The 24927-nt window shown below is 46.7% G+C and overlaps 1 protein-coding gene across 4 annotated transcripts in view; it reads left to right on the forward strand.

Moving 5' to 3' along the window:
- ARID1A (AT-rich interaction domain 1A) overlaps window positions 1-24927 on the forward strand; it is a 69791-nt gene that overhangs the window by 35104 nt on the left and 9760 nt on the right. For all 4 annotated transcript variants that reach the window (XM_045064010.1, XM_013047271.2, XM_045064011.1 and 1 more), the window contains 7 exons: window positions 17430-17670; window positions 17953-18042; window positions 18555-18722; window positions 19386-19698; window positions 20851-20996; window positions 21089-21198; window positions 22423-22632. In XM_045064010.1, the coding sequence (XP_044919945.1) occupies window positions 17430-17670; window positions 17953-18042; window positions 18555-18722; window positions 19386-19698; window positions 20851-20996; window positions 21089-21198; window positions 22423-22632 (1278 nt within the window). The remainder of the gene's footprint in view (window positions 1-17429; window positions 17671-17952; window positions 18043-18554; window positions 18723-19385; window positions 19699-20850; window positions 20997-21088; window positions 21199-22422; window positions 22633-24927) is intronic.

Here is a 24927-nt window from a genome sequence, read left to right on the forward strand (position 1 = left end):
GTTTCCCATCCCTCCAGTGAAAGCTAGTACACTGTTTGTTGTGATATTCTATGGAAGGCAGACAGGCATTAGACAAGGGTTAGACTTTGATGATTTCTGAGGTAGACTGTGATTTGAATATCACTTCGTTGCTGCCCTCAAGTATTCTTCTTTGTTTATATAGTAAAACAGAAGAATGTATGCCTGAATGTTACAATGGGTGCTTTCCTAGTTTGGGGAAGACAGTGATCATTTATGTCTAAACAGTTGAGGAAAAACATGGCAGAAGTTTTAGAATGACCTAGATACGGACATATTTGGGTGGTTGGGAAGGAAAAGTATAGCCTGAGCACAGGCCAGGTGGAGGTGTGGTATATTATAGATGATACTGGGGGACTGGTCAGGATCAGGCTTCTAGAGGATAGGCTGGATTATAGGGGTTAGGGCCCTGGTGGGCCAAGTAAGCCATTTGAATTTGATCTTAGAGTCCTGCAGATAGGCTGTCCAGTAACATGATAAAATTAATGTTACAAAAAATCCATTCATGTATAAAGTGGTTTGAAAAAGGGAGAGCCTGGAAGTAAGGAGAGAAGTTAAATTGTTGAAATAATTCTGGTGAGAGGTTTGGAGTTGTGCACCCTCTGTCCCGTTTGCATAGCCAGCTAGTCCTGGTTCTGAGCTATGCAGGAAGTATTCTGTAGAACTGGGAGAAAGCGGGTAGAAAAATGTAATGATCTTGAAGAGGGGTGGGGAGAAAGAGATCTCATTGACAGAAATAGAAAGGTTAATAGGAAAACTCATTTTGGGGAACAGCTAAGTTCCGTGTAGTGGAATGTTTAAAAACAAATGCTTAGCTGCTAGTTGGAGACAGGAGACTGCACCTTGGGTAAGAGCTGAGTGTGTGTCAAGTCAGAGAGCATAGAGCAGTCTGTGGAGTGATTCATCCTTAACCCGCAGAATGAAGGATGCCTCCGAGGCACTGGCTTATGGAGGGAGGAGCCAGTAGGAGTCCTGGACAGTGTCTGTGGTCACCAGGTAGGAGCGCCCAGCAGATTGCTGGTCAGCTTGGAGGAGGACCAGGAAGGGTTGTGTCTATGGAAGCCCAGGGTAGGGGGGCGGGGGATGGTCCACATCACATTTATAGTTCAGAGAATATGAAGTTGGATTTGTCAGGAAGCCCGTTATGGGGTTCCTTTTTACGTATGGAGAGGACCTGATGTCTGAGGGCTGGAGGAAAGGAAATGAACAAGGGAAAGGCGTAAAAGTAAAGAGCATTCTTGAAAGGCATTGAAAGGAAGGGGCAGCTGAATCAGCCCGCATTCCTCTGCTTCATCTGAAGACCCGCATGTGTATAATGCAGATAGATTGAAGGGTGACGATGCTGGCAGAATATTAGGAGGGTATAAACAGACTTATCTTTCAGGAGTTGTGAAAGAAAGGAATCAAGGGCACTCACTGGGTTAGCTCACAAAGGACACTGTACCCTTGACTGGAAAAGTCTGAGAGGCTGCCGTTGAAGAGCTGGATCATACTTGTTTCTTCTAGTGAGGTAGGCGTGGAAGTTACTGATGCTGGGAATGAGGTGGAGAATAGGATTAGGATTTTTAATCTCTCTTAAATTATCTGTAGTTTTTTGTTTTTTTCCTTTTAAATCACTTGCATTTCCAAGCCCATCTTTAGATTTCACTTAATAAAACTGTAGCTGTTAGCACTCGTGTTTTACTACTGTGGTATTTTCATACTCAGAGAGCTTGGGTTATAGTGATCTGGAAAAAGGAAATGGGAGGGAACTATGTTGTTCCTGTAGAATCCAAATCTTAAGAGGGCAGGAATAAGGCCAAGAATGGAGCTTACAGGCAACACCAGTCCTCCTAGAAGAGCGGGAATTCAAATGAACTGAGTAACCACTCCTTTTTTATATTAGAAGAAACTAAGGGTCAGAATCAGGATTTGAATCCAGTCTCTATCTCTGATATTTCAGATGAAATATTTCCATAGCATCCCACCCAGCAAAAGACAATCTGATCCTCTATTCAGGTTTAGCCAAAAGCCTCAACCCCTTTGCCATTTAATATTTACCAGACTTGTCCTGAAAGGATTTCCATTTCACTTTTGTTTTCTCAGGCCACCTTTTTTTTTTTTTTTTTTTTAAATATTTAATTTATTTGTCAGAGAGAGAGAGAGCACAGGCAGCCAGAGGCAGAAGCAGGCTCCCTGTCGAGAAAGGAGCCCCATGTGGGACTCGATCCCAGGACCCTAGGATCATGACCTGAGCTGAAGGCAGCCACTTAACTGACTGAGCCACTCAGGCATCCCTTCTCAGGCCTCTTGTCAGGGAGGCACAGATGAGTTGTGAAAAGGGCAGCTGTGGTGTGGTACAGGGAAGGGTGGGAGAGGGAACATGTCCAAGTCCATAGGGCAGGTCTGCTAGAGGAACTAACCAACTAGGGAATCCCCTCAAAAAGTGGAAAGCTGACTAGAGTTTGGTTCCCCCTGAATTGGACAGGAGCACGTCCTATTCTGTGCCTTTCTTCTTAGAGCACAGTGTCCTGATTAAGGCTAATGTTAATCAGGTAGAGCCTTGTTACTGAAAAAATGTGGTCCATTATCTAGCAGCACAGACATCACCTGAGAATTGTCTTAGAAATGCAGGTTCTGGGGCACCCGAGTGGCTCAGACTTGGGCATCTGCCTTTTGCTCAGGTCGTGATCCCAGAGTCCTGGGATCGAGCCCTGTGTCAAACTCCCTGCTTGGCAAGAAGCCTGCTTCTCCCTCTCCCTCTCCCTCTCCCACTCCCCCTGTTTGTGTTCCCTCTCTCACTGTCTCTCTATCTCTCTTTATTAAATAAATTAATTAGTTAAAATCTTTAAAAAAAAAAAAGAACCCACAGGTTCTCAGGTCCTACCCAGCTTTATTGAATACAGCAGTGTTAACAAGATCCCCAGGTGATTCATTTATCTAATGGTTTAGAAGCAAGGAGTTAGACCCTGAGAACGGAGAGTAAAATTTTCAGATGAATATCAAGCTGGGGACTTTGGAATACAATGAGTTTTACTGACTGTGTCTAGTAACATTTAAATACTCTGCGTGGGGGGCTTTGAAGGGGGAGACCACCACCATTTGTTTTGTGGTACTTTGGAGGGCCCTGGTTCCCCATGCCTACAGCCCAGACCCCTTTGTGGGACCACCTGCAGCTCCCAGCAGACATGTGCAGCCTCAGCTCCAGCCACTCGGGCGTGCCTCAAGCTCCTCACAGCACCCAGTCCTTCCTGCCATTGTCTTCATACTGAAGATGTCTGCCCATCCACCTTCCCGCTCTGTTAATGTCCAGCAAAACTCCTGCTTTGGCTTCAAAACCCAGCTGAAATACTTTCTCTGGGACTCCCCCAGTTTCTTCCTGTTGGCCTGGCATCATGCGGGCGCCTCTGCGTGGGCATTGGGTCCACATCCAACACCTGGGCCAGGCAACCAACTACTCGGGAAACCTGTGCTGAGCAGTCCAGGTTCTTGCTGCCCACCTGAGCTTCGCGGCCTGCTTCTTGTTTAGATTTACTGGGGGAAGTGACAGAAATCCTCTGAAGGCTTAAAAAATTGAAATGCTTGAAGGACTTAAATTTTACACTGTGTTGCCTTTTGTCACATTTCATGGTAAAAGGAAACAGGCCAACAGTTTTTGCCTAGGCTTTTTTGATGGCTTATTTTCAAGGGGCTAATAACAAAAATGCCACTGGCAATTTTGGTACTCAGAGAACCTGGGCCTTTCTGAGGTTGGTGACCTGTTTTCTTTATATCTGACTGTGTATCTGTGCTTGTTCCCCTTGAATTGTAGCCCAGGTGCTCTCAAAAAGTCTCAGAAAGGAAATCCCCACCCCCTCTGTCAGATCTGCCCAGACTGCTCAGAGCAGCATGTGCTTTGTGCAAATAGCCGTCCCTTCTCTCAAACGCTGGTTCTCCGGCTGGTTCTCGGGCAGGGCTGGCCAATCCACTTCTCCATCTTAGTCACGCTGCCGGGCCCTAATACTGCCTGGTGCCTGCTGGAGCCTGTGCGGCTCGCTCTGCACTACTGTATGCTTGTTCCTGGGCCCATTTCCTGTTTCTATTCTAGTCACTGGTGGCTCAGCTCTGCTTCCTGCCTGTGTGTCTCACACAGATTCCTCTTGCTAGAACCTTTTGTTTTCTTCAGAACAACTTCACTCTGAAAATGAACTGAGCCTCACTTCTGGTGTGATGGCCCCTGGGGTGAGTTTGCCCTTCTGAGGGCTGGCAGGAAGTACCTCCTTCCCACCAAGCAAACCATACCCCTTGGATTCAAACTTGTTCTTCAGGTTGTCCCCAGTCCTGCTATAGGAAGCTGGTGGCTCGTTGCTTAGACCAGAAATTGCTCTAAGAAGACGAGCTGGGATCTTTGGCAGTTAAACCTGTCTTCACTCCCCAGCTGCTGGGGGCTGTCAGGATTGCTGCTCTATCACCTGGAGCTTATAAACGTGTTTCTCGCCACTGTGGAAGATACTTGGTACCCTGTCTAGCCCAGTCCTCCCTAAAGTCTGGAGAACACTTACACGGGGTTGGGCAGGTAGTGCTATCCTCAGCAGAGTAAAAGCTTGCAGAGAGTATAGAGATGGAAAGAAAGCATGTGCTGACTCAGCCTTCTGTCCCGAGTGAGCAGTTCAGCAGCCCCCCACCCCCACTCTGGCATTAGAGTGGGAGGGAGAAAGTACAGGGAGGTTGTAAAAAAGGGAAGAAGTAAAGGAGCTTGTTCTGGACAAATGTATTTTAAAGTTCTAAAACTCCTCCGTCTTGCCCGTTTTTCCCAAGAAGATGCCGACTTGGCAGAGAACATGCCTTGTGAATAACTCTGTTCTCCCTTCTTCCTTCACAACTATTCTTTTCGGATCATCTGATAATCCCGTCAGATGGAGTGGTTTCTACAGTGAACCGTAGGCCTAGGTATGTTGAATAGAGAGGGATTTAGTATAGGGATTTGGGCTTACAGAATTGCTAGAAAGATTGAGGAAGCATGCTCTAGGCTTGTCCTTCAGGAGCAGGACCTAAAACTAGATTTCACCCACCCGGGAAACTCCTACCTTTAAACCACTATCATATTATATTAATTGCTCTACATCTGCTGTCCAGGGATGCGTAAGCTAGAGTCAAGAAGGAGCAGCTGCTGCCACCAGAACCAGCACCCAGTTTACTGGAAGAGGAAGCCAAAATGCTGTTGCAGGAACAAATGAAGGAGACAGAAATATGGTCTCTGCCATACTTTGATCTAATCTTGAGTTTGCTCCTAATTAGTAGAACCTGAATTACATCTAAACTCATTCACAGGGGGTTTTGGGAAACATGGTTTTTAGCTTTTTAACCCCTACAATTAAGAAAAGAGTAGCATGGAAGTGCCTGGGTGGCTCAGTGGGTTAAGCCTCTGCCTTCAGCTCAGATCGTGATCCCAGGGTCCTGGGATCAAGCACCGCATCGTGCTCTCTGCTCAGCGGGGAGTCTGTTTCCCCTCTCTCTCTCTCTGCCTGCCTCTCTGCCTACTTGTGATCTCTGTCAAATGAATAAATAAAATCTTTAAAAAAAAAAAAAAAAAGCCTCTGCCTTCAGCCCAGGTCATGATCTCAGGGTCCTGGGATCAAGCCCCCACAATGGGCTCTCTGCTCAGCGGGGAGCTTTCTTCCCTGCTCTCTGCCTGCCTCTCTGCCTACTTGTGATCTCTCTTCCTATCAAATAAATAAATAAAATCTTAAAAAAAAAAAAAGAGTAGAATGGAGACAGCATGAGCTGGTCCACAGAAAGTTCACTACACTAACACAAACATGACACCCCTTCCTCTTACTCCCTAACCTTACATATGAGGAACCTAAGACCCAGAACGGGTAAAGGACTTGCCCAAGGTCATTCAGTAAATGGAAACATTCCATTTCTGGACTTCCAGTCCAGTGCTTTTTACTATTAGGACCAACTCCTATAAAGGATCAGGGAAAAGCTCCTTTATGAGAAAGAAGAATGCCATATTGCCTTTGGAGAGGAAGAGGAGGTATTTAAAGATGTGGGGCTGAGATTTTTAGGCAAAGGTAGTGATACTATAGTTTCTGGATTTAGATCTACTCTCCAGGAAGATGTAGGAAATACTTTGGAAGGAAGAAACCTCAAAAACCAGAATTTCCTGCAATTCCTGAGTCAGCATATGGATGAACCCCGTTGCCTTGGTGATCATGGCTTTCGTCCACCCCCCTCCCCCCCCCCCACTTCCTTTTCTCTCCTATTGGTGCTTTTTTTTTCTTTTCTTTTTAAGATTTTATTTATTTGAGAGACAGCAAGCGAGCATGAGCAGGAGAAGAGGGGAGGGAGAAGCAGACTCCTCGCTGAGCAGGGAGTCCGATGTGCAGCTCAGTCCCAGGACTCCGGGAATCATGACCTGAGCTGAAGGCAGACACTTAACCAACCAAGCCACCCAGGAGCACCCCGTTGGTGCTTTAAAACCTTCTGCAAAGGGGCTCCTGGGTGGCTCAGTGGGTTAAGCCGCTGACTTCAGCTCAGGTCATGATCTCAGGGTCCTGGGATCGAGCCCCACATTGGGCTCTCTGCTCAGCGGGGAGCCTGCTTCCTTCTCTCTCTCTCTCTCTCTCTGCCTGCCCCTCTGCCTGCTTGTGATCTCTGTCTGTCAAATAAATAAATAAAATCTTTAAAAATAAATAAATAAATAAATAAAACCTTCTGCAAAGCTCTTTGGGAGATTATCTCAGTGAAGTGCGTGCCCCAGCTTCTGCCATTGTCCTTCTCCAAAAAGACCCAACAAAATAAAAAAACGGGGCCTCCCAGGTGTGTGATTGCCAAGCTGTGTCTCATCTGTCCTGAGGGCTAAAGGGGTGTTTGGGCTTTTTGAACAAGAAATAAGCCACGCCCTCCTACATATGCTGTCCTTCAGAACCACTAGGGCCCGCCTGCACCAGAGTAAAACTGTTTCACCAAACTGCATCCAGAGGGGAGGACCTCGGGGTATGGAGCTTTGTTAACATACCTGATAAATCAAGCATAGAGAGTTCTTTTGTCTTTTTTCCATGTTTTTAGGATATTTGGCATTCAGTCTTTGGGGACTTGGGCTTGTTCTCTTGCACCATCCACTTCCACAGCCCGAAGCTCTTCCATCTTTCCCACTTGGTGTTAGTATGGAATTGGCTGGTATTGTGACATAGTCTCTGATTGCCATTGGGCGGAGCTCACCTTCCAGCGGCTAGCTTGCTTCCCATTTGACTTTCCCAAGGAAGCTAAGAAGCCATGCCTTGTTGAAAATGGAAACTAAGAGTTGAAGGCTCAAGCTGAAAGTTGGCAAACCTGTCCCTTTAAGGCCAGCTTTGATGTGGGAAGAATATTAAATATTGTTTACGGAGATAAGTGAAGGTAATTTCCTGATACTTGGGGAAAGGTAGGAGAAAAATCAAGTTCCAAATAAACTGAATCAGTCAGTATTCAGAGGAACTGTTATCAGGAATATTTGGTCATTTTCCCCTCATCTGCTTTTCAAACTTTACTGTGTCTTTCCCTGTGTTCAGAGTTGTTCTTCTGGTTTTAAGGCCTTTGGGGTTGATGGTTGTCTGTTTTGGTTTAAGATGCTATTCAGTCCCTACTCTCAGATCTGTTTGTTGCATACCTTCCCCCCAATCTTTGGATTTTATCTAGACCAGTAGGCCGTGGTAGGGAGGACCACTGGCAAATACATATTTAGGGGTTAAATACCAAACCCAGAAGGCCATTGAGCTCCCTGGACCTTGGTCTAAACTGTGCTCAGCACAGTGCCATCCTTGCCTTCGCTAGTTACGCACATTCATTGTTTTCTGGTTGCTGAGGGGCAGCTAGGTGAGGTGGAAGCCTAAGGCCACACATTCCCTCTCCCTTCCACTTCTCATATCTAGAACTCTTCCTTCTTTTCTGTGTTTCTTTCCTCTTCCCTTTCCTCGACCCCTCCTGTTGCCTTCCTTGCTCAAGTTCTAGGATTTCAGCTGAAGATCTTGGTGGAACAAGGTCTATGTGGTTGACTTTCCTAACAGGAAATGCTTAACTTGGGGAAAGTAGGGAGTTCCTAACTTCTTTGCTTTCTCAAGCTTTACAGTGCTTGTTTCCTGCTGGGATTAGAACAGCCCCTTTCCATAAATATGCACTGTTCTTGACTGCTCTAACTCAGGCCCAGCTCTGACCCAGTTTCAGGGGGTTTTTTGTTTTGGTTTGGTTTTTGTTTTTCGGGTTGTTTTTTTTTTTTTAAGCTCAGATTTGAGTCTGTTAGCTAGTGACCCTTAAAACACTGTACGTTTTTGGCCAAGAGGTTGTTTCTGACTAGATAAGACATTCTCTCCTGACCCAAGTGAGAAGCCTTTGCAGAGGAGGGGTGTGTGTCCAAGGCTGGTCAGATCGTAACATGGTATTTTACAAGCCTGGTGGGGACTGTGACAAAGTTGGAAAACAAGGTTTCAATGATTGCTACACTGTGGATCTATCTAGGATCTATTTTTTTCAGGAGTTGGGAAACTGGAAGCTTTTAATGTAAAATCTCAGAATTCTTAGAAGGATCTGTATGAGAGTGTTGTTCCAAGGGTTAAAAGGTTCTCTGGCACCTGTGGGTCTGTCCCTGCAGCTTCGTGTGGACTGCGCATGTAGCTTTGGCTCCCTCGGAGCTGGTATTTAGGATTTTCTGAGGTTGGAGGCCAGTTGTGGCCAGAGACATCTACCCATTGCCAACTCTGCTTGTTTGGTGTTTGTTTTATTGGTTTGGGGAGGGGGAAGCGCAGGGGAGATGTTGAGCAGAAGCACTCAATGTGATTAAACCTCTAGCCGTGCAGATCTGTGGGAGCAGAATATCGACCCTTGGAAAATCAATGGCTGCTGCAGTGGCCAAGCTGCTGTGTGCAGGGGCTCCCACCGCAGGAGTGCAGGCAGCCCCCCACAGTCTTTCTTCTCCCCTTTCTCACCTCAGAAACGCCCTCAGCCCCCACCCAAAGGGGCAGACCTACCTCAAGAGATTTTGCTGAGGTGGATTAGAACAGCGGGTTCTTGTATTTTTGTAATTAGATTGAAATTTCTCTGACACAGAGCCCCGCCTCCCCACAGCTTCCTTTCCAGACGTTCCTTCCCCGCACTGCAGTTCAATCAGCTGCTCTTACCCAAGTGGCCAGGGCCTACTCGGGCTTGTACTTGACAATTTTAGACAGGAGAGTTCATTCCCTTGATGTCAGCACCCAAGAGTCCCTTCCTCCATGTGGAGGTCTAGAGCTCAGGTACGGGATTATGGTGGGGGGATCAAGGTTAAAGGAAAAAGAGAAGGCTGATAGAGATTGGGTCTACAGAGGATGCTTTTGAGTAGATTATTCATTCAGTAACTTCTCAAACAGGTTGTCTTTTGTGTGCCCGGCATTTTTCTGGTCTCTAACAACATAGGAGGACCTGTCCTGGTCCTGCTGTCATCTCCCAGGCATATTCAGCACAGTGCCATCAGTCCTGCGACAGTGGGTCCAGGAGGAGCCCCTTGGAGGGACTCTGAGCATCACCCCTGGGTGAGGGGCGAAGGGCCAGGAAGTTTGTGCTGACCGTGGAGGCTTTGTCCCCCCAAAGCTTTTCTTGTCTCCAAGGCAAAAATGATTTTAGTCTTACAGCACCTGTAGCTTGACTTCAAGTATTTGGCCTTCCCACCCAGTTCTCTTCAGTGACTGGGAAATGGGCCACCCTTCTGTGTTAGAGGAGAGTTCTGGTGCCTCCCCTTACCCCCACACCTGGTGGATCACAGCTATGGACAGGGGGTTGAAGCTTGTTTTGGGAATGGGCCCTGTAAACAAGGCCTAATTGTCCTGCAGTTGGGAAGGGTGACAGCAGAGCTGGGTGAGGATTTGAAATTACCTGAGATGAGGCCATCTAGAGGCCACGGATGTTTTGACTTCTCCCTCTGGGCCACACCCCTGCACCCGATAATAGGGGTAGAGCACATTCAGTAGGAATATCAGCAGATAACAACCTACATGGGACTTAGCTTCCTAAGGGTCTTCCTAGATTCTGAGTCACTCCCCCCGCTTCCCCCTACTCCATGTACATTAAGTACCCTTCTAAGGGCCCAGAGGTGAGAAAATGTACTAAACCATTTAGTGTAGCCAGTGAAAGGGCTGACTTAAAATAAACCATGAAAAAAGGGTTAGAAAGGAAGAACGATTTATGGGGAAAAGTGACTAGGCAAGAGGAGAGTATGTAGCATTGTAGTCTAGTAGAGTTAAATTATCTAATTCTGGTCTTTATTTCTATAGAGGAACCAAGCAAGGCCTAGTGAGGTTAACTTGTTAGAGCCATGGCGGTAGTCAGTCAGTATGTCCAGACACAGATTGTGGCCAGACTTCGGAGCACGGAACCTCGCTTCTGATAGCGGCAAGCTTCCACCTTACAGTAGGAAGAACGCAAGCTCTGGAATCAGAGCAACGGGGTTTGAACTCGAGTTCTTCTGTGTGACAGCTCTCTGTCCTCGGGCACCACCGTTTAACTTCTGAGCTCTTGCTTTGGTAAAACAGGGAAGAGACTTGCATCTAGAAAATGGTTGTAAGAATTAAATGTGAGCCAGCCATGTACCTGAGGGCTAAGCACATGAGAGTGACACATTTGTGTTGCGCTCTGCTTCCCTTCAAGAGGGAGACACGAAGAGACTTCCTTTATTCCTCTTTCCAGCATCCTTTGGATTTAGAGATTTGGTCTCCCTGGGTTTTATTTATGAATTCTGATGTATAGATTTAGGGGATTTCCTCTTGGAGGTGGGCCCATGAAAAGCATTCTGGAGACTAGAAGAGTTCTACCTTTCTTTACTGTGCATCCCCCATCAGGCAGCCAGAAGGTCACCAGGAAGAAATGACCCATTAATCCCCCCAAAGTAATAGCCTACTGTTGAAAAAGAGAAGAGGGAGTATGGTGATACGTTTTTGGAAACTTGGGGTAGGAGTTAAGAAATCAGGTTCTCTTAGCCTTTCTTTTCCAGAGCTGTTTCTGCTGTTCCACACGGTGGGTGTAGTTCAAGCAGGAGATGATGTTTGGTCCTAAGCTAGAAAGATGGTGCCAGGTTCTGTGCCTTTCCTTTACCCTTCTCAACCACCTGCTTAGCCCCTGACTCGGAAGTACCACCAGTAGTAAGAGGCAACCTATGCTGTGTATTAATTCATTCTTGCCATTTCACCAGCACCAGCTAGTCCGCTCCCTGGGCAGAGATGGCAGCGGCCGTAACCATTCATCAGAGTTCTATAACTCTGGAGTCCCCGACAGTCTGTGGGGTCAGGTTACCCTTTCTTCCATTTAGCAAAGACTGAGGAAAAGAGAACCTATGAACGAAGCTTTATTGTACTGAATATTTCTTAGAAGTATTTGGTAGAGGTAGCCTCTTCTCCCCTGACACTTGACAAACAAGTTGCTTAAGGAAGTCTCTATGAAAAACAAGGTCTCCCCAAAACTTACTTGCCTTGTGTTTGCTGTACTCCTTTTTCCTTGAAGTTTCTCCCCTTTCCAGACAGAAGTGCTGTCTGCCTTTCTTCAAGGGTCAGGTCTCCCAACCTTTTCTGTGTTCTTCAGGATTTCCTCCCACTCCCCGGCATGGGAGCAGCGTCCTGCTGCGGCCATGGATCTGTTAGGTGCACAGCCAGAGAGCACCTGAGAAGTGCCAGTGCAGATCCAGATTGGTCATCTCAGGCTGTGCCTTGGGGCTTCTTTCATACTAGGAAAAGTCATTTAAATGAGTATGGCTGAATTGCAAGGTTCCCAACACACACACACACACACACACACCCCTCTAAGTATATATGTAGGGGGGTGCGTCTGGGTGGCTCAGTGGGTTGAGCCTCTGCCTTCGGCTCGGGTCCTGGTCTTGGAGTCCTGATCAAGCCCCACATCACGCTGTCTGCTCAGTGGGGAGCCTGCTTCCCCCTCTCTCTGCCTGCCTCTCTGCCTATTTGTGATCTCTCTCTGTGTGTCAAATAAATAATCTTTAAAATTAAAAAAAAAAGTATATATGTAGGATTTACCTGGTTCTCTTGGTGGGTGGTTTCCCCGCCAATAGTCAGCACAACTTGGCAGAAGCTCTTCTCAACTGAAAGAGGACAAGAACTCCATCTGGGGGTTAACAAAAGCTCCATTTCTCGAGGACTCATCCAAATTTACGAGAAAACCCTGAGTTGAGCATTTTCATGAGCCTGTTCTTTAGACCTGCCTGTTGGTGTTATTTAATCTGCTCGGCAGAATGAACTGATGTCATCCTCAGGCTCTGTCAGGAGACTGTTTAAACCCCCTTCCTCTAACCCTGATCTGGTATCTTCCTGCTTGAAAATGTACTTCATCAGGCAGCCAATTCATGTTAGAACTTGCAGCCCTTCCTGTGAGAGCACTAGCAGGCCTCCCCCAACGTCCCTCCCCTCAACGAGGTATGGACTGTGTGATTTCAGGCATGGTTTTGTTGTGGTGTGAAGAGAAGGTGTTAGCTGCCGAGTTCTGTTTGTCAGCAGAGCCTGACAAACCCATGCTGGCACTTGCTGGGGCTGGGCAGCCAATCACAGCTGGAACGGTTATCGTCATGGAGTCCCTATGGGCTTCCTCTATCAGGTCACATCCCAAAATAACATTGGGCAGTATTTCAAGTGAAGAAACGAAGGCTTTCGGGGCTGTAGCCAGCCTGGAGTGTGAGATTCTGTGTGAAATAGTTGGACTTGCTCCAGCGCTTTTGATCTGCATGGTAGATGAGCAATAAAATGCATGAAACACGTTGGAAACACGTGAGGAAATTCTCCCTGGCCCTGCTGCTTCCTTGGAGCTGGCAGGGCACTGAGTGGGCTGATCCTCACCTCCTATCTCCCAGCAGGATTATGCTTGGAAGAGAGCAAACCTGGGAAAAGAAATCTTTCCTCTTAAGGGGCATTGCCACAGTTCTTTCAATAGACATCCTGGAAGATACCTGTTAGGTGGGCCTTTTAGGAGGAACCAAGACACCCTGAATTTTGAAATGCAGAAGTATCCCCTGCCAGGGAGAGTAGGGGCTTGCGCTGATTGAACTTTGTGTGATAGGTGTGTTGTGGAAGGTCAGACTTGTTCAGCACACTGAGATCTGACTCAACAACCAGACATCCGGCTTTTTGTGGAACAAAAGACCTGAAAAACTGGCTTTTTGTGGGGTAGAAAGCAGAGGTGTGTCCCATGTAATAAAAGAACATGGATTTCCGAGCAATATCTGTTCGTGTAGAGAGAGGGGAGACACTTATTTTGGAGTCTTCCTCCCCACCAGGCCCTGCCATTCCTCAATGAAGACATTTACTGTGATTAAGCTACTGGGACTGATCGATATGTCTTATATCTTACACTGCTTATGTGTTGTCATATCTCTCATTCCAGGCTGTTAACTGCTGGTACTGCATATTCCATATGGCCCCAACCATATGGTGCCAGTGGAGTTTCATGCATATGGCCCAGGGTTACCACAAACTCAGATTTGTCCAGTCCCCCTCTTGGGTAACTGAGAAAACCAGGCCCAGCTTGTTGCCAGCTTGTCCAAGGCCATAACTGATAAGTACCAAGAACCAGGCCTTGGTCTCCTAACTCAAAGGTGTGGTTTTTTTTGTTTTTGTTTTTTTTTTTTCAGTCCGGATAGTATCACAGCATAATGGAGAGAGAGAGAACATAGGCTTTGGGGTTCACCAGACCTGGGTTCAAAATCTAGTTTCTGATACTCACTTGTTGGGTGACTTGGGCATGTAACCCAACCCCTCTGAGCTCACATGCACATCTTGAGCATGTCAATGGTAGTAGTACATGCTTCCAAGAATAGTAGAAAATTAAGGAACTCCATAAAGGGCCTGGCACATTATACATGCTCAAATGGCAAATGATTTGTCCCTTTCTATGCTAACATTCTGGTTCTTAAAAAAAACAAAAAAACAAAAAACACCGGCGCCTGGGTGGCTCAGTCGGTTAAGTGACTGCCTTTGGCTCAGGTCATAATCTCAGGGTCCTGAGCTCGAGTCCCACATCAGGCTCCTTGCTCAGTGGGGAGCCTGCTTCTCCCTCTGCCCCTCCCCCCGACTTGTGTTCTCTCTAGTTCTTCCTAGCTCTCTCTCCACCAATAAATAAATAAAATCTCTGTCTCTCTCTCTCTCTTTTTTTTTTTTTTAAGATTTCATTTATTTATTTATTTGACAGAGGGAGAGAACACAGGGGGAGTGGGAGGGGAAGAAGCAGGCTTTCTGCACACCAGGAAGCCTGATGTGGGGCTCCTCCCAGGACCCCAGGATCATAACCTGAGCCAAAGGCAGACGCTTAACAACTGAGCCACTCAGGCATCCCAATTTAAAAACAAAAAACAAAAAAACAAAAAAAAACTTTTAAATCAACTACCCTCATGCTGACCAGTTGCCATCTGCTGAAAATGACAGTTTGAGAGATTGGCCTCAAACCAACCAAATCAGAGAGATAAGAAGATTAACGCTGCCTTCTTCCCCACTATTACTATGTGCCCAGGCATCCCTGCCCAGGTGGGACTGCTGTTGACAGTGGTTTATTTAACACTTTTTCTCCAAGGAGCTCAGGGCACTTTACCAAAACTGACGGCACTCCTCAGAGTGCCTCTGGGAGGGAGGCCTCCCCGCTGCTGCCTCAGAGACCCCCAGGGTCCTGAGAACCCAGTCCCAGCGGCTGCCAGTGTTTTCTTCATGCTCCTGGGATCTCTCAGCTGAACTAACACGTTCACTTGTGGATCTGTGGAGAACCTGGTATTTAACAGAAGTGTGGCCGAAGGAGCCGTCCGTAGGCCCTGTCCCGACCCATAGCAGTGCTTGGTGGGCTGTTGGGTATCCCCCATCCCGCCCTCTTCAGTTCCTCAGAAGATTTCCAAGGGTGTATACCAAGTTGAACAGAGGGGAACTTTTTCTTTACCTATACTATCTGAACTGTTCTTGCCATGAGAATATTCCTATTTTGTTTAATTAGAAACAGAAATATTCAGGGGTACCTGGGTGGCTCAGTTGATCATCTGACTCTTGGTTTTGCCTCAGGTCTGGTCTCAGGGTCCTGGGATTGAGTCCTGCATGGGGCTCTGCTCTCCATGGCAAGTCTGCTTGAGGATTCTCTTTCCCCCTCCCTCACCCTCACCCCCACACTTACATGTGCAAGCAGGGGCATGCTGGTATTCTCTCTCTCTCTCTCTCCCCCTCTCCCTCTCTCCCTCATAAATAAATAAATAAATAAATAAATAAATAAATAAATAAATAAATAAATAAAAACAAAGGTGTTCGAAACACTTAATTTTCCAAAGCCATTTGAATAGGGCCAAGTTCTTATGGATGGACCTTTGATTCCTATTCTGCTTCAAAACACACTGATTTCTTTTCTCTGTAAGCAAGTAGTTCATATCACCGGGAGCTGGCAGACCAGTAAGGAGTGGGTACTGAGGGAAGGAATGCTGAGGGAACCTAGTGGTCCCTGAACGAGAGCTTTGAGCTGTGGTTTCTGTTACTGATCCAGGCCTAACAAGTAGCTTTCAAGCTCTACACCGCTGGCTTCTCTTGTCTTCTTGCTGCCTCTTTGAGTTTATTCTCCTTGTATCAGGAGCCAGATGTCCCTGGTATAGCTTAGCCCTCCACATGAGAGTGGAATCCTCCCTCCTCGGGATGAACCCAGGGCTTCTTAGAGCTCCAGGTACTGCAGTCCTTCGCAAGGAAAGACACCCTCTGGTGTTACCTACAGGACAGCCTTCTTGTCCATGCTGGGACTAATTCTCACGGAGTATTTAAAGCATGCTATGGTGTGCTAGGTCTGCTTCTTATAGGAAAGCTAGCATTTTCTGACTTCTGAGCTAACACTGGAGACCTGGACACAGGCACAAATGCATACTTACCTGCCTGCCTCGCCTTCAGGGCAAGCTTTATTCCCATAGAACTCAGCAGAAATGTTCCCAGCTTAGTGAAGTAACCAGATGGTTTGCAGGAAGTCCAGCCAACCTGATACCAACCTGATACATGGCGGGAGAGCCCAGGAGATACCCTCTGGCCTTCAATGTTATTGTCAGACTCCAGGATGCGTGTCATCTTGAACTAATCTTATTAGGTTGAGCTTGTTGTAGGAATAAGAATGGACTTAACTCGGGCCATTTCGGATCTCCTTTCTCTTCAGGTGTATTTCTTTAAGAGAACTTTTTAAACCATTTCACCATTAGGTGTTTCCCAGATCTGAGCGCCTGCCTAAAGCTCTCATCCTTTGTTCAGTATACTGTCGTTCCCAGCCCGAAGTTAACGTGTGGTGTTGAACCAGTGATACTGCTAGAGAATGAGGTTGGGGCTGGGTGTGCATTTCCGGTGGTGAACATTTCTCATATTGAGCTCCTGGTTGCTAATCTGGGGAGTTTACTGACCTAGAGTGAACTCTTTACTGATGAATTCAAGGTAAGCAAAGCCCCCCAATTAAACATCAAGTTCTCACTGAAAAAGCTAGAAGGAAAACTGATTTGTTCAGTTGGTAAGCATTTGTTCATCCCTGTTGTGGGCCAGCTGTTGGGAATATAGTTCTAAATCTCCTTGGCAGTTAAGGAATTATCTTTCCTATACAATATATCCCTTTCCCACATCCTATCCTTTATGTTTACCGTGTGGTAACTTGGAGCAAGTGTGTCCTTGGTAAATGTAGGTTTTAAGAATCTGATGGAGAGGGGATCTGTGAACATTGCCCAGACTTGTTTAACATTCTCCTGTAGCTAGCTCCTGGTGCCATCCTGGTAGTGTTTTGTTAAGTTTCCCCATCGGAAAGAACTAAAGCCTTACTGAAAGAGCAGCTTTCTTACAACTATAGAAGTTGGGGACAAGAAAGAAGATCAAAGTGCTGGATGATCTGCTCTGGTAGATAGACCATGGGTCAGCAAACTACAGCTTATGGGCTAGTTACTTGTTTTGTTTTGTTTTTAATTTTTTAAAAAAGATTTTATTTATTTGACACAGAGAGATCACAAGTAGGCAAAGAGGCAGGCAGAGAGAGGAGGAAGCAGGCTCCCTGCTAAGCAGAGAGCTCCATGTGGGGCTCAATCTCAGGACCCTGAGATGATGACCTGGGCCAGAGGCAGAGGCTCAACCCACTGAGTCACCCAGGCATCCCTAGTTACTTGTTTTTATAAATAAAAGTTTTATTAGAATACAGTCCACGAATTTTTTGATGTATTATCTGTGACTGCTTTTGCACTATCGTATCAGAGTTGAATAGTTGTGACAAAGACTAAAGGCTCAGAGTCTGAGGTATTTTCTATCTGACTCTGAATACTTTGCCATCTGTAAGCTTTAGTATCATGACTACATAACTTGTGCAGTGTGTTTGCTCTTGGTTGTCTAGGGAAAATATTAATTGTGTAGTACAACTGTTGAAAGAAGAGTCTTTCTGCCTAACATTGCTAATCCATATCCTTGTGTGTGTTTCAGGATCTGTCTGGTTCAATAGACGATCTCCCAATGGGGACAGAAGGAGCTCTGAGTCCTGGAGTGAGCACATCAGGGATTTCCAGCAGCCAAGGAGAGCAGAGTAATCCAGCTCAGTCTCCTTTCTCTCCTCATACCTCCCCTCACCTGCCTGGCATCCGAGGCCCCTCCCCATCCCCTGTTGGCTCTCCCGCCAGTGTTGCTCAGTCTCGCTCAGGACCACTCTCGCCTGCTGCAGTGCCAGGTACCTTCAAGTGCTGGACTTCGGGGAGAGGGTAAAGGTACTGGCCCTCAGTGATAGCAGGGCCCTAGCCTTCCCCTGCCACAAAGAGCATCTCTAATTCATGTCTACGAAGTTTCCCTTCAGCATTCGAAGAAGAGAGGTGGGACCCCCTTGGTGGGGTCCTCCTGTGTATGTGGTATTGGGAGATTTAACCTTGCAGGAGCTATTTTCAGCTCTGAAATGACCTCCTACCTAGAATTTCCAGGCTTAGGCATGATTGGCTTCTTTTTGTGTTTCGAGCAGGCAACCAGATGCCACCTCGGCCACCCAGTGGCCAGTCGGACAGCATCATGCATCCTTCCATGAACCAATCGAGCATTGCCCAAGATCGAGGTAAGACCCTGGGCTTTCAGGGAGGTGTGGAAGTTTAAGGGAGCTTTTTGGTTATCCCGTGCAATAGTTTTTTGAGAACTGTATGACAAGGAAGCTTAGGACAGTCTCAGCAGTGAATCGTGAAATTAGAATGGGCTTGACCACGCTGGTGGCTCCAGTATTGTGTTTTTCCTTGTTTGTGTTCTGTTGAATTCCTCCCTTCACAGTATCTAATTTGGTCAGCAAATACTGAAGACTCGACATGAAATCTTTACTCTTTAAATGCTGTCCCATTTTGTTGTCAGTGCTTTGTCTTTCAGACCTGCATTTAGTAGAAACAGTTGCCATGCCCTGGTTAATGGCTATGTCACTTTGGAGGGTGCCTAAAAGAGCACATAATTATATAGCAAATAAGATACAGACTTTGTGCAAGTAGTTGCTAAAGAAAATGTAGATGGTGAGGTCCTGTGATAAGGGAGAACATTTGTTCTCATTATACTGAGGTAATAATATATGGACACTCCCACAAATAGGTTACATGCAGAGGAACCCCCAGATGCCCCAGTACAGTTCCCCTCAGCCCGGCTCGGCCTTATCTCCGCGTCAGCCTTCAGGTGGACAGATGCACACAGGCATGGGCTCCTACCAGCAGAACTCCATGGGGAGCTACGGTCCCCAGGGGAGTCAGTATGGTCCACAGGGTGAGTATGCTACCCAGTCAAGAGTACACAGAGGTGTATACATACACTGCTCTCTGGGTTTTAAGAATAGGATTGCCCTTTGCCTTAAATCCACCAAAGCCAGGCCCTAAAATAAGGCAGGACTATCACCCTGGGAAAGTCCCTGAATATCCCTGAGCCTCTCTTTCATCTGTAAAATGGGGAGAAGACATTTTGCACAAGACTGGGCAGACACTTAACGGCCATTAGAGTAAGTTAGTCCTAATAGAACGTATCTTTGCTCAAAATGAGCTCTGGACAGATCTAAAGCTGAATGTCTCATGCAGAGCACGGGAGAGATGGCGGATTACCTATATAGAAAGGAAGGAGTTCTGGGAGATGAGGGGCCTGGGTAGCAGCAAAGCCACTCTTGCCTGCCAGCCAGCCTTGCTCTGTGCTGCGCTGGCTTTAGGATGAGAGGACAATTGAGGCCTGCCTTTCTGTGTTTCTTGCCTCTCCACCACCCCCCCCGCCTTTTTTTTTTAATGGGGTGAAGGCTGCAATGAAGTTGGTCTTTTATCAAATCAAATAGCGAGCGATTCCTATCATTTATTATCTTTGGAGTTTTAGAGCTGAGCAAGATTAAGGAATTGCTAGTGAATCACTAACCAGTCTCTGCGTCTTCTCTTCTTCTTTCCTTCCCAGGAGGCTACCCCAGGCAGCCAAACTATAACGCCTTGCCCAATGCTAACTACCCCAGTGCAGGCATGGCCGGAAGCATGAACCCTATGGGTGCTGGAGGTCAGATGCATGGGCAACCTGGCATCCCACCTTATGGCACACTCCCTCCAGGGAGAATAAGTCATCCCTCCATGGGCAACCGGCCTTATGGCCCTAACATGGCCAATATGCCACCTCAGGTTGGGTCAGGGATGTGTCCCCCACCAGGGGGCATGAACCGGAAAACTCAAGAAACTGCTGTCGCCATGCATGTTGCTGCCAACTCTATCCAAAACAGGTAAGGCCTAGGAAGTGAAGAAGGTGTCAGCAGAAGGAAATAAACTTCAAAGTTATTTGGGTTGTTGAGATGCTTCTGGATCTGAACCATGCCATTTTGGTAAATATGTATTTTATTGAGAGCTCTTTAGAAAACTGGGTTTCCTTGCAGTGGAAAGAAAACCAACAAAAGTGCTGATTCTTAAGCTTCTTCAATTGATATCAAATTTCACATGACCAGACATTGTATGTAAAGAACTTTATAAAGCATAGCTTATTTTGATGAGTAAAATAAGTTTTCAGAGCTTCTCTATTTCTTCTGTCAATCTAGTTTTTTTGGTCTCCCAAGGGATTTTAATGATACACATGACTTGGATCTGTAGTGTGAGAAATGGAGGATGGTAGGGTTGTGGTTTGCCATTTCTCTACTGTTCTATGTGGTTCTTTGTGTTTGAATCTGGCACTAACGTGCAGAGAGTTCATGTGATTTGGTTTAATGACCTTGAAGATTCATCCATTCTTCCTTGGACACTCACTTTGGTGGCTGTTCACTTCAGTGAATATGATTCCATTGGCTTTTGAAGGCCCTGTCTGTGTACGCCATTGTTGGTGGCTACAGTTCTTACAGTGACTCTTGTCTTACTGGAATGCTGATGAACTAAGGTAGAATAGGGTAATTAGTGGTAAAGAGATGGGTTTGGTAGTACTTCAGAATAATGGAAGCATAGAGCAGTAGCTCCATCAAGAAAGCACTGTGCAGTGCTGTGCAGTGAGGGGTCCAGATTGGTTGGGATTTGACATGACAAAGTGGTAAAATCTAGGCCTTTTGCCGTAGAGAGGGCCCTTAAATGGAAACACATTTGACACTGGAAGTGCCTGGAGGGAGGTGGTACTTAAGAGACACGGTAGGGGTCCCTTCTTCAAGGATTGTATCCTTTAAAATTGAGCTATGGTTTCCTGTTTGGAGCCTGAACCATCTTAGAACCTTTCATGGGAGGTAGTAGATAGGAATGTCTAGGTCAGGTGGTACATGGTTGTGGTTTAGGAAACCCATAAACTTTTTCCTTTTAAGCCTTACTAGATGATCTTGGCTCACAAATTATTTAGCTCGGGTCCAAATCTGAAAGCTCAGTGTCTCTAACTCTTGTCTGTCACTTTCCATCTTCTTCCTCAGGCCACCAGGCTACCCCAATATGAACCAGGGGGGCATGATGGGAACTGGACCTCCCTACGGACAAGGGATTAATAGTATGGCTGGCATGATCAACCCTCAGGGACCCCCGTATCCCATGGGTGGGACCATGGCCAACAATTCAGCAGGTAAGTCCAAGCCTTTGCTCACCCAGGAATTTCTTCTAGAATGATCTTCATTTCAAACTTACTGGACTTTTGATCTTTTTTCTTTTTTATAGGGATGGCAGCCAGCCCAGAGATGATGGGCCTTGGGGATGTCAAGTTAACTCCAACCACCAAAATGAACAATAAGGCAGATGGGACACCCAAGACAGAATCCAAATCCAAGGTAATGATTTATATCCTGACTCCTCTCACCTCTCTGTCCCATCCTCTCCAGGGATAGGAAGGAAAAAGAAAAGAAGGTGACTAGACTCTAGCCTTTTATGACACGGATTAGATCTCAGAAAAGTCTGCTCTTGCCTCTTCTAATCATGAAGGGAGGGTCCCAGGCTAATAGCTCATTGAATTAGATTTCAGTTAGCCTAAAGGGTCCTAATAGAAATAACACAATGTTTTCATAGCTGTCTGTGATAGAGGAAATGCCAGGCCTGCAGTGTAGAATTCTCTGTATTGCCCTTTGGGAAACTGTGCACCCTGTCCTCATGCATTGGTAGGTGGTGTGTGCCATGGGCAACTAGTTGCTCTTCTCTTCCTGGACCTTCCTCCGAGCAGCAGGAATGGTTGGTGCCCTGTGTTTTATAAAGAGGAGGATGAGGCAGGTGGGAGTTTGGGTCCTTGCTGGCCTCCCAGTAGGATGGTCCTGAGGGTGCTGTCTGTTGGCTTGTATGGCAATCTGGGGACCTGCTCAGTGTTTGAAACATTTCTGCCCTTTGTCATACCCCATTTTCCCTTTCTCGTAAAGCTGGGGAAATAAAAATGTACAGCTGCCACATTCTGTGGACCCTCACCTCTGGCTCTCAGGCCCTCGTAGCCATCCTCCTGTCTGGAACAGGACAATTAACATCCAGAGCCTTTCAGGAAGGTTAGGAAGACCCTTCCTTTCTTGACAGGAGGAAGTTTCTTTTCATTTGAGTCCATCCCATTGTCTCGAAATCACGTTTTGAATTTCTTGAGTTCTCTGAAACAGTCTCTGACAGCATGCCCAGGCTCCTGGGTAATAGCACGGGGGTAGTATAGTGACACTGTTGTCAGGTGTATAAGGGTTTGACACTTAGCTCTGTTACTTAAGAGCAGTGAGTTTTAGGAATGGGCTCCTTGTGCCTGCTTCCTTATCTTTTAAGAGGAGGATAATTAATAATGCTTAATATATAAAGGCATCTAGCATGGCACCCAATGCATAATACATAGGCAATGTTAGCTTCCTTCCTTTACAGGAAGAATTTCTAGCTCCCATTTGGTCTTTTGACCTTGCAAAAGGCAAGGTACATGTTAGTGACTGCCCCAGAATAAGAAGCTTTACCACCGTCCTAATCAAAGGACTTCTGAGACCACCCTTAGCATAGGCTTTGAATCTGACCGGTTCCTATGAATCTTGACCTGCCCCTTCCAGAAATCCAGTTCTTCTACTACAACCAATGAGAAGATCACCAAGTTGTATGAGCTGGGTGGTGAGCCTGAGAGGAAGATGTGGGTGGACCGTTATCTGGCCTTCACGGAGGAGAAGGCCATGGGCATGACAAATCTGCCTGCTGTGGGTAGGAAACCTCTGGACCTCTATCGCCTCTATGTGTCTGTGAAGGAGATTGGTGGATTGACTCAGGTGAGTGCCTAGCACTTGGCTTCCTCTGTGGTTTCGACAAGCCTCTCTCTAGGTACTCAGTGGCTTCACCTGGTGCCAAGCCTCCTACAGGGACATCACCGTCTCCTGCTTTCTGAGGCACATACTGACAGACTGGAAGCACAGGGCTTCTAGAAGATAAGATAAAGAGGAGGCTGAGACCTGCCTGGGTAGTATGATGTATTAGTATTGAGTTTACCATATGTCTAGGGTCTCACTGGGGTGCAAAGATAGGGAAAATGCGGGAGGCAGTTTGGCATAGTAAGCAAGGACATGGTTTGCAAAGCTGGGTCTGGTTTTGAATTCTTTCTTAGCCACTTAACAACACATGTGACCTTAATCAAGGTGTATGACCACTCTGAGCCCTAACTTTCTTACTTGTAAAGTAGGGAGAGTGTGTATCCTGCTAGACCATTAGAAGCTAGAACTAACACTCAAAGCTTGCAGCAAGATGTCTGCTGTGTAAATTGGTCTGTAATATGGTATGGTAGTTGCTGACCCTTCCAATCCCAGTGAAGATGGGATTTCAGGAGCTATTTGATAGAAATAGCTTATGAGGGATGAAGTAGGTGGGGAAGTTGTGTTTAGGTGCTCCATATGGCATACTGACGTGAATGCATTAGTCTGTGCTAAAAACCTCTGAACTGAATACCTCCCTGAACCTTGCCCCTGCTCTGAAGCCTTAGAGCTTTGCTTCACACTCAGCCCAGGAGGCAAAGAGTTGAGGCAGTGCTGTGCTTTGCAAACTTTCCTCCTATGTGTATTCTGTAGTCATCAGATCAGGAGCCTGCTGTTGGATCTGAGTTTGTGGCTGAGCTCAGGGGGAGGCGTGGCGGGGAGAGACGTATTCCAAACCTTCTAAATCAGAAGAGGAAAACAGCTGTCACCAGCAGAAAAGAAAGTGATTGGAATGAAGCCAACCAACAGTCAGTTATGAATTCCTTCTCCCTTCAGGCTTTATTCCCCTCCCCCACAAAGGAAAACAAAACAAAACAAGACACGTGCACACCGCCACATAACTGGCGTGGGAAGCAAAGCCACAGCAGGCTTCTGAGGTGACCCTGGGCTTATTCCTGTCATTCTCCCCGGTATTGAGTTCTCCAAAGCAGGCTTCTCCTGCCTGTAGGGAAAGGGGGGGGGGGTGCGTCGTGTTAGGTGCGGCAAACTTTCGATTGGATGGGCTTTTGGTTTCACCGAACCTAGGATGCGGTCCAGAGGGAATCCCGAAGCCTGCACCTGTCTTCTGGTTGGCGAAAGGATGCCAGCCTTTTAGGGGCTAGGATGTAATTGAATGCTAAAGACAGTGCGAATTCAGAGGAGAGAGTTAGTTTTTCAAGCTTCCAAGAAGGCAGAATATGAGTCCTGAGCCTCTGTGAAGATAGAGGAGGGGGTCATCCAGTTGACCGGCCTGCATGGCACAGATATAGGAGGGTCTGGAATATACCTGGCCAGCGCCATCTCCGACCTTCAGGCTTCAGCTCAGATGGTAGCCTGCTCTGGAAGTGTTCCTGGTCACCTCCCCACCATGTAGGTTGTCCCTCTCTTTGCTTCCTTATCACTCTTCTCTCCGGTATTGTAGGTACCAGGTCAGCAGACAGACCACAGCATGTTGAGCTTCCTGTGTGGTCTGGGGCTAGAAAGCTGGTGTTCCCAGCCTTTGAGGTGGATGAGTTAAGCATGAGAATACATGAAGAAGGACACCTACCTGGCTAGAGCAGCAAGACCATCTAATTGTAGGGATTGGGGAATGGTCTTGGTCAGTGTGTCCTGAAGCTTAGGAAAGGAGACACGTGTAGGCTGGCCGCTGGGAGGGCACAGAGAAGTTAGAGGGATCTCCTGGACAACCAGGACAGTGACTGGTGAGGAAAGGGAGCTTGTAGTTTGTGACATGTCACTGAAAAGCAGGACAGCAGAGGCACAAGAATGTAAAATTTGCAGAGCCCCACAACGAGAAAACACCCCAGATATGGAAACTTCCAGTTTGACAAAGTAAGTCAAGCAGAGTGGTAGCTGATACTGCCATGCCTCTGTTTTGGAAAATGTTGATTTTTATTGTTGCCTTTGAAGGGGTTTGGATCTGATGGTGACTTGCACAGCCCTTTTCAGTACTGTACTTGTGTTAAGCATCATACCTTCTGAATTCTGTTCTCTCCCATTAATAGTGATGTGAAATCTGCCCTTTTTTGAATAAGCACTGTCTGCTAGTTGCTGTGATCTGTAAATAGAGCCTGCTAAGGGTAGAGGGAAGCTAGCCATGGATTTAACACTTGTTGTGGA

The sequence above is a fragment of the Mustela putorius genome, unplaced genomic scaffold (genome assembly GCF_011764305.1).
Source record: "Mustela putorius furo isolate JIRA1106 unplaced genomic scaffold, ASM1176430v1.1 tig00003853_pilon_pilon_pilon, whole genome shotgun sequence".
NCBI lineage: Eukaryota > Metazoa > Chordata > Mammalia > Carnivora > Mustelidae > Mustela > Mustela putorius.